The 17,282-nt window shown below is 36.6% G+C and overlaps 1 protein-coding gene across 4 annotated transcripts; it reads right to left on the reverse strand.

Moving 5' to 3' along the window:
- Positions 1–984: 984 nt before the first annotated feature.
- Positions 985–7,268, reverse strand: LOC116257863 (ABC transporter B family member 25-like). 4 transcript variants are annotated; one of them, XM_031634866.2, is made up of 10 exons: positions 7,099–7,268; positions 6,727–6,778; positions 5,340–5,472; positions 5,115–5,190; positions 3,982–4,047; positions 3,785–3,892; positions 2,528–2,635; positions 2,254–2,451; positions 1,298–1,548; positions 985–1,193 (listed from the first exon to the last, which is right to left on the reverse strand). In XM_031634866.2, the coding sequence occupies exons 3-9, from the start codon at positions 5,426–5,428 to the stop codon at positions 1,333–1,335; spliced, it is 861 nt and encodes a 286-aa protein (XP_031490726.1). In that variant the 5' UTR covers positions 5,429–5,472; positions 6,727–6,778; positions 7,099–7,268; the 3' UTR covers positions 985–1,193; positions 1,298–1,332. The 4 variants fall into 4 exon arrangements, with proteins under 4 accessions (XP_031490726.1, XP_031490727.1, XP_049934813.1 ...); XM_031634867.2 differs by lacking the exon at positions 6,727–6,778; XM_050078856.1 differs by lacking the exon at positions 5,115–5,190 and having other exon boundaries at positions 986–1,193; positions 7,099–7,255.
- Positions 7,269–17,282: the final 10,014 nt, after the last annotated feature.

Genomic DNA, 17,282 nt, shown 5'->3' on the forward strand with positions numbered 1-17,282 from the left:
GCTTGGACACTTGGGCAGGAAAAGAACAGATTTAAGATAGATTGAAGACTGTTTTCTCGTGAATATTATCGTGCAACTCTCTCTCCTTTCTCTCTTTCCTGGATTTTAAATTTAATCGAGCCATGGAATGCAACCTCAAGGGCAATGAAGCGAAAATTTACTATGAGGTGGATCTTAATCCATGGAGGAGATAGCTTGGACAGTAAGGCAGGAAAACGAAAAATTTAAGATAAATGGAAGATTTTTTTTCTCACTTGTCAGTATCATTATGCAGCCCTCCCTCCTGGTTTTATGATTTAATCGATCCATGGAATGCAACGTCAATGACAATGAAGAGCAAATTTATCGAGGTGGATCTCATCCATGGAAGAGATATCTTGGATAGTTGGGCAGAAAACGAAAAGATTTAAGATAGATTGATGGTTGTTTCCTCATCTTGTCAATATTATCATGCAGCTCTCTCTCCTGGTTTTGAGATTTAATCGAGCCATGGAATGCAAACTCAAGGAAAATGGACGCAAATTTACCATGAGGTGGATCCTCATCCATGGAAGAGATAGCTAGGACAGTTGGGCAGGAAAAGAAAAGATTTAAGATAGATTGAATATGGTTTTCTCACTTGTCAATATTATTATGCAGCTATCTCTCCTCTCTCTCCTGGTTTTAAGATGTAACATGTTACAGATGGCATCCAACTTTTAATTAGATGACAAGAACATGCTCAAGTTCTGAAAACTTTTAGCGTCAAATGTATTTTTGGGGTGATCTGCATCTTAATTCAAGCAGCTAAATGAAAAATATTCAAAGGTAACATGTTTTTGTTATTTTTTGAAAAGTTTAAGCATGTTTTCCAAAATAGTTTTTAAGTTTAACACCAACAGACGGCTTAGGGACATTGCCATTTGAGCTTTCCAAGTAATCATATTTGACTGCTTCTCCTCCAGATTACCATATACTGAGGCAGATCTGTATCTTGCATTATAACGAAAAGCTCGGTTTCCTTCCTTTGTTTGAAACTCATAAAAGCTGTACTTATGGATTTCTGTTTACATGTGTGGTCTTGTGAACTCGGACCACTTATTTCTGATTATAGAAAATAATGCACAAGAGCAGTTCCACTTGCAAAGAGTGATTGCAGCTGATGCAGAATCTTAGGTCCAATAGTGTATATGAGCCTCAGTATTATACAAATCCTGCAATTCCGCAAACAATGATGAAATTGAGCTCGAGAGTAATTGCAATGGGCAGGATCAACAAGCACCATAGTCCACAATTCCAACTAATCCAATGGCTATACCTGAAGAATTGTGGCTGTTCAGATCTTTTAGACATTCAAATGCTTGATGAGAAGTCTGTGTTCGGTGACTGCAATTGCCTCCTCACTAGTGCAGTGTAGATGCCATTTTTGATAAGAAGTTCATCATGCGTGCCACTTTCAACCACCTCACCATTGGATATCACAGCAACTGTATCTGCGCTTTTTACAGTTGAAAGCCTGTGTGCTATCACAAGTACAGTTCTTCCCTTCACTAAAGAATCCATAGCATCCTATAACCCAGAAGAAAGCCCTTAAGAAGAATCCAGTGAGAAAGTTCAAGCACATTAAAAGTTGCATATAGTGAGATGATTTTACACATGGAGTAGTAGTGGAAACTTTGGTATGGTTCTAAATCTTCAAAAGTGACCATCATAAAACAGGCTTTCTCTCAAGATACTCCATGACAAAAGTAAAGCTGCCATTTGTGCAAGTACCATTCAGTTCTTCATGCTTTTCTTAAAGCTAACCCAGTATTGGCGAAAATTCGGAGTCATTTATCAGTTCCAATGATGCAGAAAAGCTAATTTAGGGATCATAGGTATCAATGGATGGGTGGAATTACAAAATTGAAATGATAACTCTGCTCTCCCAATTTTCATTTAGTTGCTTTTTATTCTCATTTTATAAGCAGAGTAGGGTGAGTCATTCCTATCCGTTTCTTGAAAATCAACCTCAATTTTTGAGAATCTACAAAGTTCTTCAAGCCAGCAGGAGAATAATCCCTTCATAGACTCAACAGGGAACATAACTGAACTGGATCTATTCTTTGCCTTCACAATTCAAAGGACTCCATACTTATTAGTGTAATCCATCCTTTTCCTCTGATTAAGCTTGAGATTCTTCATGCAACCTATCTTAACAAGTTTCACGATTCACCATGGTTGAGCTTTTAACATTCTATGGAAAAAAAAGGTTTAGCCCAATGCCATGCTTACCTGTACCAAAAACTCGCTCTCAGCATCAAGAGCACTTGTTGCCTCATCAAGTAAGAGTATCTTGGGGTTCATTAATAATGCCCTTGCTATTGCGATTCTCTGCTTCTGACCTCCTGACAACCTGACACCACGCTCTCCAACATAGGTTTTATATTTTTCAGGAAATTTTGATATAAACTCATGTGCATTAGCCAAGTTCTGCAGTTAAGAAGATGTCAGATAGGAGAAAATATAGATGAAAGCATCATACCATTAAAGAAGGCCTTGAACTTACAGCTACATGTTCAATTTCACTACTGCTTGCTTTTCCATTAAGACCATAGGATATGTTTTCTTCAATAGAACAATTAAACAGTACTGGCTCCTGGCTCACTATGCTGACCTGCACATGATGGAGGAGAAAGAAAATGCTTCTGAAAATGTACCATAATATTAGTGCAAGTTCATCATTTAAAAGTTATTGACTTGCTTCTATGCCCTCTAGACATGCAATCATATTCATATCTATAGATTATGCAACTTTTTTAGATAGGAAAATTCATGCAGAGTATTCAATGTGGTAAAGAAGGAAAACCCATGGACTGACCCCATTGTCTCCACCCAGTAGACATGAGACAAATCCATCAGAATTGAATGATGTTTACTTTAAATTTATCAAATTTTGTGTTACACACATGATATTTTCATGAAAGCCAGAATACCCAACCATTCAGATACAGAAAGAAACCAAATAACCACTGGAAAACCAGAGGCTCTGAGAACATGTCAACGTCTTGTCTATGCTTGAGCATTCATCAACACATGAGAGGACGTAGACAGGTAAATGGCTACGTCTTTGTGCAGGTCTAGGTTTGTCAACTAATGTGTTGAATGAAGATAGAGAATTCTTATATCATGATACCCCATAAACAAGAATATGTTTTCATAGCCACGCCAAACTTGCTGACTCAAACCATCATACAGCCAATGAGTAGGCAGAATAATTCATTAGGGCCAATGTGCATGGCAGGGAAGAAATGAAAGTCTGTTCTTGAAGAGATACATGCTAAATTGAAAAATAAGATATTTATCCAAACAACCACTTAGGTGTGTTGTTAATGAAATTATGTAACAAAGTTAGAATTTTTTTACTACATAATTGTATCATAAATGAATTACTAATGAGAAGATGAAAAGAGTTAGCCCTTTTCTCATAGCCAAGTGTAAGGAAAATATAACCAGGAAAGACAACTGCATCTTTGAGCTGTTCTCTCCATGGAGTCAATGGCTAAGAGTTCAAATCTTTGTCTAACCTCTGTTCTTTCAAGTTCATACTCATACAGGTATCCCCTGCCAAGTAACAAAAGGAAAGTACATGTAGCTGTTCTACAGCCTTTCTACTCGGGTATCATGTACATATAGTTTTCAAAGGAGCAGAAGTGAATCATCTAATTTCTTCCTACAAACATGATGAAACAGCAGAGCTAACAATAAAAACAGAAACAAAGAAAAAGAACCTTTCCCATATGTATCCAAATTATGAAAATTTCACCTGCTTGTGAAGATGCTCATGCGATATTTCTGCCAATGCAATTCCGTTCAACAAAATTTTCCCCTTAAGTGGGTCATAAATCCTCTCGATCAAATTTGCAATTGTAGTCTGCAGTAAGATAAAAGAAAGTAAAACGGTTTCCACCACCAATTTGAGTTTTAACAGTAAAAAAAGATCAGGCAAACTAAGAAACATACTTTTCCACCACCGCTTGGGCCTACAAGAGCAACCTTTGAACCAGGACTCAGTTTAAGTGTTATTCCCTGCAATTAGCATGAGTGTATTAGATGAAACCTATCAAGTCCTGAATTATCTGACAGTACATGCGTCCATCCTAAAGCAGTTTCACAAAATATGGAACTAACAGAACCATCTTTAGAAAAGTACATTGTGAAACTCCAGGAAGAAACAAAATCATGTTACATTACACATTGATTAGTCAGAAAAAAGTAAGTTTTAGAGGATGGAAAGTGGAAGATAAATGGATGCAAAAATAAAATTTTATATTTTGCAGAACTTGTTAGAAGCATGAAATTTTCATAACCTAAAACAGTGGACTCAAATTCTGTACCTTTTTTGGCAGCTAGAAGAAGCATCCAAGAACTAAGAATTTGACTCTCCAAGAAAGATGAGGATACATGCCTATATTTTGTACAGATGAATTCACACACTTAAAAAGTTTATCAGAATAACTTTGTTTCTTACTTGGCTATCACAACAGGAAGCTTTCCGGATTATGAAGTTTGACAAGAACAATGTTTCTAATCGCTCATGAATATTTTGATCCTGTAGGACTTTAATTTTGATTTACATTGCCATCAATTTTTTCATATGAAACTTAGTATCATCTCGACACCCTACTCTGTCGTTGTCACTTCTTAGGACAAACAATTCAAATGGCAGATTATCAAAGACACAATTCATACTCTGGTGTGACCATCTTAAATTCATACATCCTTCAGTCTTTCATGTTACTGCACACTGTAAAATAATATCATAAGCAAGAATATGTGCAGGACAAATCACATATCGCCACCTTAACCATTTATTAGAAAAGATTTTCCATCAAGAGGATGCACATAACTATGGGAGTTAAAACTGTAATAGTGCTGGAGTTCACCACTTATTTAGAAGAGATATTTCATAATTAATTCATCAGATACAACAAAGGCCTGGAGCAAAAGAAATCAAAATCGATTCGCACTAGCTCAGGAATTAAACTAGGCAAAGGCTCCTGCTTTACCAACAGATTATTTGATTATAACATGACACAGGTTCTTCATCAGTTGCACTATTCTAAACACGGGACCACTATGTTTGGGAGTATTACCCTCAGTACCATATGGTTGGGGCGAGAAGGATAGGCAAACCATACATCATCTATTTCTACATCTCCATGTTGACCTCTACAAGCATAACAACCAATTGTGAGAATCCATCTCAATTTTTAGAAACTGAAATTTACATAGAATAATACCATCTGTGTAAAATGTATATAGATGATGATAACATAAAAATGTGGTTCTCAATAGAAAAGATGACAAAGTTCACTAACCCCAATGGACATTTGTTTCCTGATTTGGGCATCGATGAGACACGATCAATTAGTTGGAGGACTCTCCTACTTGCGCCAGCAGCTTTCATTGCAGTTGTGTACAACCCAGATAGAGAAGACACAGAGGAACCAACTGCAGGTAAAGAAAAATAAAAAATGTTAAACTTATGTTATTGATTACCTTTGTTGCTTAAGATAACGTGATTTTCAAATGTGCAAAGAAGGGACCCAGATGACTTGAGATTTGAGAAAAACCTCAAAAGCAACCCAAGGAGTAAGGAAAAACCAATAATAATGCTGTAAGCTTCACAATCTAACTAAAATCACAATAGAATTTTAAATTTCTAATGATAACATGTTGCAAACAACTACCAATTTAACGGTAGCTTACATTTATTGACAAAAATTGAGTTGTTGTCCCAAAATAAAAACTACATGTTCCTCTATATACAATATAGAGACAGATCCAAAAAGGTATCTATCTATTATGTATTGTGCAACTTTGATAGCCGATGCATGTGTGCTCTTTTGCCCAACTTTGGGTCTTATCTTGTTCCATTGAAAAAGAAGAAAAGATGAGTCATGAGTCTTACAAACCTGTTGGGCAGTCCACAATAAAGCATAAGCTTAATTGCAAGAGATGAAGTAGCGTAACAAAGTAAGCATAAATTATGCAACAAGATAACAAATAAGCAAAGTTCAACAGTTGTCTCACTTTCGTAACCTACTCATTTCCCAAATGGTGCTTAGCTATCTTAATTTTTTTCAAATTAGAAAGGGGGTATCATACTCATAGTAAATTAGAAAAAGGGTATCATACTCACAATAACAAAATTTCTAGCCTTAAAATATTCATTTCTTTGGTAATCTTGTGGCTAGTGACAATTTTATCTCTAATTTTTAGAATTCGAAAGAGTGTTAAGAGGTTTAACATGAATCTATTTCCAATTTATAGACTTCGGAGGAGTATTAGAAAGATAAATCTATACTCACCTATAATTTCTAGACCCCCAAATTAGTATTAGGAGGTTTACTTATGAATTCACTTCCAGTTTCTAGGCTCTAGAGAAGCGTTAGGAAGTGATCAATTTATTTGCCTCTAATTTATAGACTCTACAAGAGTGTTAAGAGTCACAACATATACTTAATTGTCACGGCCACAAACAATCACTTTAACATACAAGTATTCCTCTTAGGTTCTATTGTTGCATAGTTCTTTAGCTTTCTCTCTTTTAGCTCTAGATTTTATTCTGTATCACAAATCGTTATTTAACCTCTACACATATAAGATCATGTCAACAATATGCATTAAACTCAAACACAACAAATTATGCATGTCTTAAACAAAATCTGATCACCACAAAAAAGAATGAAAGAACTTCCATACTTAGTATGGCATCCGGGCGCGCCTTCGTGTGCGCTTAAGCATGCCAATCCACCTAGGCATGTGAAAAAAAGTGTAAGTACATACTAAATTTAGAACCTCCCTCTCAAGTCTCCAAATCTATACTACAACTTATGGAGTTGTTCTCCTCTAATAATTTACAGAAATTTAACAAATCAGCTGCTCATTAATCTAAGCACAGAAGCCTTTTTATAATCAAAGAGGGCAAATAACAATCGTATATCCTAAAATGTCTAGTCATGCTAAAAAAATGAAAATCTCAATCAAAATCTATAAATCAAGTATTCTAGTATGCTATTCTATTGAGATAAACCAAGAAAATTTGTAAGGGATGGAGGGAAGAAATCGTATTACCAAATTTGCTTCAAACCCTGTGTCTCCCTCTTCTTCTCCTCTCCTCCTCTATTTCTTTCTCCCTCTTTTCCCCTTTCTCTCTCCCTTTTCCCCTTTCTCTCTCCCTTTTCCCCTTTCTTTCCCCTCTTTCTCCATCAGTTCTCCCTCTTTATCACATCCTCCTCATGTTTCTCCCTCTTCTTCACTCCCTTCAACCTTCAAGCCCAGTCTCACTCTCTCCTCCTCTTGGTGCTCATGTGAACAAACGAAAGAGGAGAGACAGGGTGCAATTTCCCCCAAATAAGATTTTTTTAAAAAAATCGACCCATATACTTTACAAATTTTTCACACTATGTTATAAACATTTTGTTTTCCAAAATGGGTCCTCCCCAAAGATTTCAGGCCAGACCTTTCTGCATCGCATTTGCAATTGCCTTCTGACCCTCATCTTCTCATTTACGTCATTTGTAGAGAAAGAGCATGCATCATGAGAGCACAATTAAAGCTTGTCAGCCCTGTTTGTTGAAGGAACACAATTAATAAAATGATCAAGCCAGGGCGACCTCAAAGACTTAGCCACCTCATCTTAGGACCAGAGATGGCCTGTTCCACAAGGAGTCCATGTAACCTTCTCATACTATTGAGCATTTTTAAAGAAGAACAAAGCATCCTGACCCCAAATTTTTCTACCTTTTATTTTGAAAAAATGGGGTGCAGAGAATCTATCAAGCCCATCGACCGGAACCATGGTTTAGAGCTTACTTCGGGACCAATATAGTTCAGAAGAGTAGTTCCTTGAGCGAGGTGGCAGCCACGAGAGTCGACATTGCGACCCTCTTTATGTGCACCGCATGCACCACATACTAGGACCAATATAGTTCTATCAAGCAACATTTGTCAGCATTTGATGACAGATTACTTTTCCAAATAGCTAAATTTACTTTTGAAAAAATGGAAGGCCAAGATAGGGAATGGAATGTTATAGCAAGGCTCCACCCCATTAGCTCAGAAATGTCAGCACACATTTCAGCAGTTAAAAGAAATGAAACAAAAAATGATTTTTGAGAACAGATTGGCATGCACCTCAAGTTCTCCAAGCACCAATGTAACCAGTGAACCTCTATCAGCCCTGCAGCATATTATAATGTCATCTGCATAGAAAGCTCTTGTGGACGATAGTACTTCTTAAGATCCTCTTGCTATTCCACAGACAGTTTCTTTGTGCACATCCTGTCTAATAATGTCACCATAGCATCTAGAAATCCCCTCGGAATCCATCTGATCCTTGGGTGCTTTTAAGATATATATGACACCGAATGGTGCTCGTCATTCTTCTACTGCTGAAGTTCTTGATGAATTCAACTAAATGACGTTCAAACCTATATAATTTAAAAATGAAACTATTTTGCACTTAAAAAAATTGTAAATTCATTTTAATAAATAATCTTACATTCGTTTACTCACAGAATACAATTTCTACGTTGAATTTTCACGAGTTCCTTTTTTCAATCATGTAGTGTGGAACAATTGAGTTCATTTTTGCTTTTGAATTACATCAACAGTTTTAAAAAGCTAAAAGAGAGAGACATCACTTCAGATGTCATAATGCGATCAAATATTAGGAAATCAATGGTGCCCAATGGTACCTCCCACGCCTAATATGCTCACCACTTACTCTTTTTTTTCCCTTTTGTCAGGTCATGATTGAAGCTCATTTTTATATAAAGAACATGAACAGTAAACATGACATTTACTATATTATATATATATATATATATATATATATATATATATATATATATATATATATATATATAGACACACACACACCAGTTCCAAATAAGTCTGAGTTTTCAAATTCTCTTTTTTCCAAGATCCACAAACCTCAGGGTGAGAAAATTAGTAGTGAGGAAAAGATGAAAGGAAGAGAAAGAGTAGATGAGCAAGTGAGAGAAGAAAGAGAAATTAACAAATTGAAGAAAGTCTTGCCCATTTCAAGTCATAAAATATGGATTAGATCAAGGTATGACCTTGATTATGATGTGGAGCTAGCAGAAGGCAACCCAAGATCAGATGTAAGGTGATCAAATTAATGATCTGCTTCTGAAAATCCAGAGTTCACAAATACCTTGGAAGTATTAATTGATTGGTCGACCTTATGTTCAGCAGATGGGTCCTAACATGCTAATAACTTTCCCTTCTAGTCCATTTAATTCCAACACAATTTATGAAAAATAAAAGCGAATGCATGATGGTGCCACTTTCAAACACGTTAGGGATTGAACATATATACATCTTTAGATTTCTATCCAAGTGCTTCTTTTGCGTCACAAATCTCCTGGATGGTATTGATGCAGTTAATGTATATGGTGACAACTGAGCAGACAAACTCTCACACATTCCTCTTCCCACAAAATTCTAAGTCAAAAAACGAATTGTGAGTTAAACATCACAGGTGTGTGAGTGTTGCAGACACTCAAGTTGCTGTTATAGGAAGTTGATGACCAGATACACCTTATATTAGGGCCCTATTAAACAATATCCTGATAAGCATCAATCACTGGAGTCATCACTATCATCTATGAATTGTTTGCACACACCTTCCATAACAGCCTTTCTTGATGAATCACTTCCATTTTCACTGTAGCGAAAAACTGGACCTGATTGGCAAAGTTTCAAAGCAACACATGAGGAAAAACAGTTCGAAGAAGAAAGGACTTATATTCCATATTAGGGGAGACTTATTCGTAGTTGTAAAGAAGCATAATTCACTTGTTTCGATGGACTTCTTTTTTCCCTGTAAATTGTTTGCACAGATGGGGGTGATACTGATCTTGCTTGCTGGATGATAGACTGGTAGTAATTATTTGTTTCAATCATGCACGCTCTTTTCCTTTTCAAATCATTCACCATTATTAAGCTCCTGAAACGGACTACATGGACAATTGTTTTACTGGAAGATACTTTCTCAAGCATTAAGACCTGATAGCTACAGCAAGATAATACAGCTTCCAAAGAACGAGGTGCAATATGCTCATTTGCGCAGGGAGAAGCCCCTCAAGCTCATCATGCCATAGCCCTCCTTTATGTGGTCATAACAAGAAACATCGATGCTTCCAGTCAAAGATCTTTTGCTCAATATGTTATGTTCAGACTTGTTTCCGAAACGTTGGCAGATAAGCAGTTATCTTTGACAGAAAGGACCAATGACGGCAACCTATCTTAGATAGCATATGTGTTAGCGTATGCTTATGACAGGATAAAGTTTGTGCAAGATCAAAGCTCTTTCAATTGTTAAAACTCATCAATATCTTCACTAACTCAAGTGCACAAGGGGTGATGATTAAGAGAATAATTCAGTGAGAAAGAGGCATGCAAAGCTTTAACCAGCCATTATTATTTCCGACCCAAAAAGACAAAGCGATTGAGAATAGCCATTACAGGTAAAAAAAGCAACCCACTTAAGTTCTCTCTCTCTCTCATTTTCTATATATAGATATGTGTGTGTGTGTATACTTCTGTATACGTAAGATTTTCGTAAAAGCTAGATCCTGCACTTTTTTATGGCAGAGTTTGTTTCACATAAGTTACCAACCCTTGGTTATGTAATGCAGCAAAAGAAATGGCACCAAGTTATAGGCTCAAGTTGTGGAGCTATGGGCAAACAATAACATTCTGAGAATGACAAATATAATATGTATACTTGGGTCATTAAAAATTTTAAGAAGGAATGTCAATGACAAGTTAATGCTTGGAATGAGATTGATGAAGAACCTGACTAGGTCAAATACATCAACACGAACACGCTCAAAAAGATTCTGAGTGAAGGACTCTGTCTCTATTTAACTGCCAAGTTCATGAGCTTTTACTTGATGATTAGATTTGGATGGTGTGGTTTGGTCCTTTTTTGTTAAGAGAAGCCTCCTGATGTGCAATTTGAAGAAAGCTTGCTCCACTTGATAGATGCGTTTGCTTTCTTCATAAGTCATGGCACCTTTGATAGATAATGTTGCTTTCTGTGCAGTATAGAACTAAAGTCAGGTTGTGATCACCACAGATATTGTCCTGCCAAGTGGCCATTATACTTGTGAGAGTACAAGGAAGAACCAGATGAAGGGCTCTTGTAGTCAACAACACAGGTAGATGAAACAGGTGGAAGCTTGATTTCGGTTCAGTCCATCAATCTGCCGCAGGTTTCAACTTTCAACTATAGATAGCTATTGAGTTTCAGAATAATATGCAATCTTCTGTTTATTTCAAAGAATCCAATTTTATATTTGCTTGTCTTGTTTGTGAAGGGTCAACATGTTGATATGTGCTGGAAGCAAAGTGCTAAGAATATTACTTTGATTAAAGATGAAGCCTACCACAACTCCAACTCTGTATATAAGTTGCTTCATGAAAAACCTGTTCATTGATCTATTTTAATCATGACATATCCTGACCAGATGCATAATCTAGTGGCCTCTAACACTCCTGATAGATGAATTGGCTCTAGTCTATCTTATATATAAGGAAGTGGATCACCTATTGCCTCCCCCAATAGACATATTTGTTTTTGTAGTCCAAAACTGCCGCACAGGTCATTATATTCAGATCTTATTATAATCTTAATTAATGAAAATGACATAAGGCTAAATTTTACAGTTTTAAGGACCAAGGTATTTAAAAATGCTGATGAAATTCTTGGATCATCTAAAGCTCCATCCAATCACATCCACCTGATGTAATGCATCAGACAGTAGCTATCCAGTCACCCAGCCATTTAACTAGGGTTGTCCATCTAACATAGATGGATAGTTGAGAGGAAAACAAGGAAAAAAAGTAAGTAGTAATACTAGATGACAAAAATGTCCATCACATTTTCCTCATTGTTCTTTTCTTAACCATCATTATGATGAAGATGAATAGGATGACCATGGATAGATGGATGGGCGACTCTGAAAATCCAGAGTCACCTCTCTCTCTCTCTCTCTATATATATATATATATATATATATATATATATATATTGCAATGATTCAACGGTGATATAGGAGAGTTAACAAAGCTGTGTGAGGGCTCAAGAATGTGTGCTTATCATTAGAGACTGATGGTTTTTAACATTTCAGAGACCAAGGAATGTTTACTTATTATCAGGCAACCCAAGGAAGAACTAATGGAGCTGCATGAGTGTAACATCAGTAGTATCAAAGCCAGTTCAATACTTGGACCTAGGGTTCTACATGCGCAGACACATGTACCTTAAGGGAGGTGGATTATAATACCCAAAAAATTAGTTCGTATTGAAGATTGTGAGAGATCTTCAAGAGCTTATGAAGGGGTTATTAAATAGATGTTTGTCCTAGTTCCTAGCTTTTTTGGAGTTGCAGCTGAAACTACTAAAGGAGGCGGGTTGGGATCCACTGAAGCAGGGGGCCGAGCTTAAAAGTGAGTTAGGTTGTTAACCGGTACTGGAGAAGATGTTATATATCTGGCAATCTAAGATATGTATTTGCATGAATGTGTCATTTTAGTTTATCAAAATTGCTTGATGCTTTTCAGTAAATGCTAATATTCTGGTGAAGACATCGTGACCATGTACTTGGATTCTAAGGTCGTATCAGATTGATCATGTGAAAGTATGCTTGAATCCTGATGCTACTTGCTCTCTATGTCTCTTGGATCTGTGCCTCTTCATAGGCTATAATTTAAAAATATAACAAATAATGTGTGCAGATAAATATGGTTGATCCAAGCAGTGGTGTTCTGTCTTCTGCTACACTCAACATTATTTTCATTCAAGTCTATGAGCTTTTATTACTAGACACTAATGAATTGTGTGAGGCACCTTGCATTTCCACAGCATGTGCATTTTCTTTTTGGTCTTAAGAAAGTAAATTTGCTCAATCAGGTAAATTTTCTCACTGCTGCTCACTGCACATGAATTCTGACTGCAGATTTAATTAGAAACTGAAAAGACAGGATAGAGTGTATTTAAGCATTACAACATCAGGAGGAATGTAAAGTCATAGCTTCCTCTGTACATTACATGCAAGCACAGAACGTTAAAAATTGAATTTGTTTACCACTTGTATGGCTCTTTTAGTAATAGATACTAGCCGTATATAAGCCATTGTCAGAAATTTTGTTCTTGAATATAAAAAGACGAGACTTTTCCCGGGTATAATATGGCAAAATGTTGAAAATATCGAGAAAATCTTGGCCAGTTTTAAAAATGTTAAAAACTAAAAACAAAATGTGAAAAATAAAAATCTGGTAATTAAAAAATGTAAAAGAACGTGAAACAAATGCAAATAAAACACGAAAAAACATGAAGAATACATTTTTTTTATGTTTTTCCTTTTTTTGGCTGACTTGTTTTTAACGTTTTTTTTTTTCATTTTTGTCGAATGAAATATGTTTTCTGTGATTGGGGAGCTATAAGTAGTTAAAATAAGAAACACATGGTTGGTAACACATAATAGTGCGTTGGTAATTGCTAATCCTCAGGATTCCTGAATTGCTTCCTCCAATTTCGATGAGTTGTTTATTTTTAATAGAAAATCGTGATCTCATTTTCTTGTCCCTGGATGAGCCTTTCGTAAGGGCCCGTTTGATTGCCCGGGTGAATTCAGATTTTTCGGAAAAAACCGTACGGGCGGGTGAAATTTCACCCGCCCGATGAAAACTGCATCAAACGGGGTGAAATTCACCCCGTTTAACGCATAATGGGAGCGGGCCCGACTAAAACTGCATCAAACGGGGTGAAATTCACCCCATTTAACGCATAATGGGAGCGGGTGGAATTCCACCCGCTCAACGCCCTCCCCCCGCGCTCGACACCCTCCACCCCCCGCTCGACGGCTCCCGACCAGACGATGCAGAGGGGAAAGGGAGAAGCAGAGGGGGAAGGCGGAAGCAGAGGTCCACCGCTCACCCGCACCACCACCACCGCTCTGCCTCCAACCATCGCCGCACCACTACCGCCGCTTTGCCTCCAACCATCGCCGTTCTCCTTCGAAGAAGTTGAGGTACGCCAACCTCTTTATCCCTATTCTGCATTCTCTCTTTTTCTATTCGTCTCTGTCTCACGTTGGCGGACAGGGAGAGAGAGGGGCAGCGCCTTTTCCTTCTCAGTGGGGGTTTTGCTCTTTCCTTCTCCAACTAGACCATCGATTTCTCATAGCTAAATCTGCAGAGTTCTGGAGTTCTGTGAAAGATAACCCAGAAATTCTCTGTCAGAAGCTGCCCGGTGCCTCCATTTCTGTTTATTGTGTTCGTTGAGGCAGACAACCGAACTGAGGGTCGGGCTTTTTCCGGCGATCTTTTCAGTTTTTGTTTGGGGGGATTAGGGTTTTTGAATTGGGGAAAGTTGGGGAAACCTTGATTATGGATGCCGATTCATGGGCCGCTCGCTTTTCCATCCAAAATCCCTTACAAGGGAAAGGAATTGACACGAATCAACACACTTGGGACTTTGGGGGAGATCCTGGAGACTGAAAACTATCTTGTATAAATGTGTTGATTTTAATTTGATGAAATGTGCATAAACATGTTGATTTTGATGTGGGATTTCTGCTCTGCTGTTGCATAACTTGTTGGATGAAATGTGCATAAACATGTTGATTTTGATGTGGGATTTCTGCTCTGCTATTGATCACGTGCGTAACTTGTTTGATGAAATGTGTATAAACGTGATGATTTTTAAATGGGATTGTGCAAAGGGCAGATGCTCATCTAGGCGTCAAACCTCACAGCATCCTAAACAAACTCCATTCTGAGTTTCACATGAGATTGTACAAAGAACTAGATGTATGCCTGCTTTATCGATCCTTGAAATCATCATCACTTTCAGGGAGCTATCCATCCTTCATTAGATTAATGCGTAGGCTCTTTAATCTCTCCCTTGAATAGTGACAAGAAGCCATTCTCCAATCCGTTCCCATTTTCTCTTGATTCATCCATGGGAGCTTCCCACAGTTCATCATTTCAATTTAGCCACTTTCATTTTTGTCTGAAAGAAAGTCTCTTAATTTTTCTACCTTGTGCATCAAACATGGTTAAATTTAGGAGGTTAAATTCTTCTTGTGCATCAAACATGACCCCCAATCGAAAGAGGGTTAAATTTCATCCTGAAATTTTTTTCAGAAAAATTTACCACGTTAAATTCTTCCCTGTGCATCAAATGCACCCTAAGGAAATATTATGCGTTGATATGTACCATTTCGTAGCGACGGGTCATAGCCGCAGGGGTTTAATTATAAAGAAAATATTGTGCAGTAATATGAACTATTTTTTACCAAGTGTAATTTAAACTTAAAGTTTTTTTTTTTTTTTTAGCCACAACCAAGATGTGAAAACTTGAGTTTGGAAAAGTTGTTACTTGATCTTCTGTCAGACCTTTCATGGCTTCCTCAAGACCAGGCATACTAGCTACAAGAACATATCTTCCACACTCATGTATTACTAGTGAACAGTAAGGAAAAAGAAAGGTCATCCCTGAGAGGGTCATCAGATGGGGCGATCTCCGTTTTAAATCCCTGAGCATCAACACTTTTTATTGCAAAAAGGGGTTTCACCAATGTACAAGTTGAAGCGCGGTGAGGGCAGCATCTCAAAACATTAAAAGTATGCATTGTACTTTAAGGATAGGAGAATTTGGATAGGAGTTTTGGTTCTCTTATGAGGTAATAAGATGAAATACTATTCACCCAGAATGAAAAAAAAAAGGGCCTTGCTAGACACATGCTTTTGTCAAGATGGGCAAGTAATCCTCCGGTTCTGTTGGTGCCTGTATATTAAACTGCAAACATTAGGCAAGAAATATGGTTGACAAGAACTAAAATCACATGGATGAATTGATATGATTCTTTCATCCATTGTATTTTTTTACCATATCGCATTTCCTAGCATGGTTGACTACATGTGTTTCCCACATGATAGCTTGTTCTAGAAAGCCATACTTCATACTTGTTTCATACTCAACACTGAGAAAAAATGAACACATGACATCCAGCCTTCAAAGAGAAAACTTAAACAACCGGTTTGTTTATCCACGAAAGTAGACTGTCTAATGGCTTGGGATGGAGTTCTTCGTCTGGGTATAGGCAGAGAAATCCTTATATATATATATACACTTGATTTGGTTCATAGAATAAAATTGTTTTTAACCCTTCAAATTTTGATGCATTATTATGAGACCATGATTTTCTTCTTGGACATTGATATAATGTGATTGTTTGTTTGTTAATTAAGTCACAAGATTACATCCATCTAATTGTTTTGATGATACACTCGTTTAATCAAAATGGTTTGAAGGCGGAGAACTGGAGGTTGTTAGTCAAGCTTTTGCATGTGCAAGCAATTTAATAAAAGCAGATTTGTTCTTGCGGGTTTACCATGTTCTGCATGTTCTGGATAGTGGGAACAGATTTCTCCAGAATCAACGTGGCCAGGCCAAACTCCAAAGTTGTCGGGAAACGCATTACGAATTTTTCTATGCAGGTCTCGAGAATTTCCGCTCGACCTTTCTTGGAACTGAGACTAGTACGGATTAATTGAACCTATTCAAATTTTATAAATAATCATATATATATATATATATATATATATATATATATATATATATATATATATATATATATATATATTGAATGATCAAGAAGAAAATGATGTGAACAATGTTGGATTACCAAAATAGAAAAAGATGTGAACAATTTAGATTATAAAAGTACTCACCATAATTTTTCTTTGTTTGTTTCGTAACCATTCATCATGAATCAGACGATCCTCATTAGATGACTGAGTGATTTCGATAAAAAAGAGTCACTATTCAAGATATTATATATATGTGTGAGTTTAGTTCTGTTGTATGTCAAACGATTAAAATTTTGAAATTAGTTGCTAAAGAAGTTATTAAATTGGTATTAGCCATGGTTTATAATGTTTGCAGCAGCTCCTGGTGCTTGAGCAATGGTTTATGGTCTTTTTAGCTAGTAAATTTAAATTTCAGCCATCTGACAACTATCCAATACACCATAATATATATATATATATATATATATATATATATATATATATATATATATGTATTGATTTACTAAAACTTAAAAATCTATCATTATAAATATTCATTACATTAGCATTAGCAACCATTTATGGTGGCTTTCTCAACAAGTTATGACACTTTTAAAGTGATTTTTAAATGTTATCCTATGTGACAA

Source organism: Nymphaea colorata, chromosome 7 (genome assembly GCF_008831285.2).
Source record: "Nymphaea colorata isolate Beijing-Zhang1983 chromosome 7, ASM883128v2, whole genome shotgun sequence".
Lineage (NCBI taxonomy): Eukaryota > Viridiplantae > Streptophyta > Magnoliopsida > Nymphaeales > Nymphaeaceae > Nymphaea > Nymphaea colorata.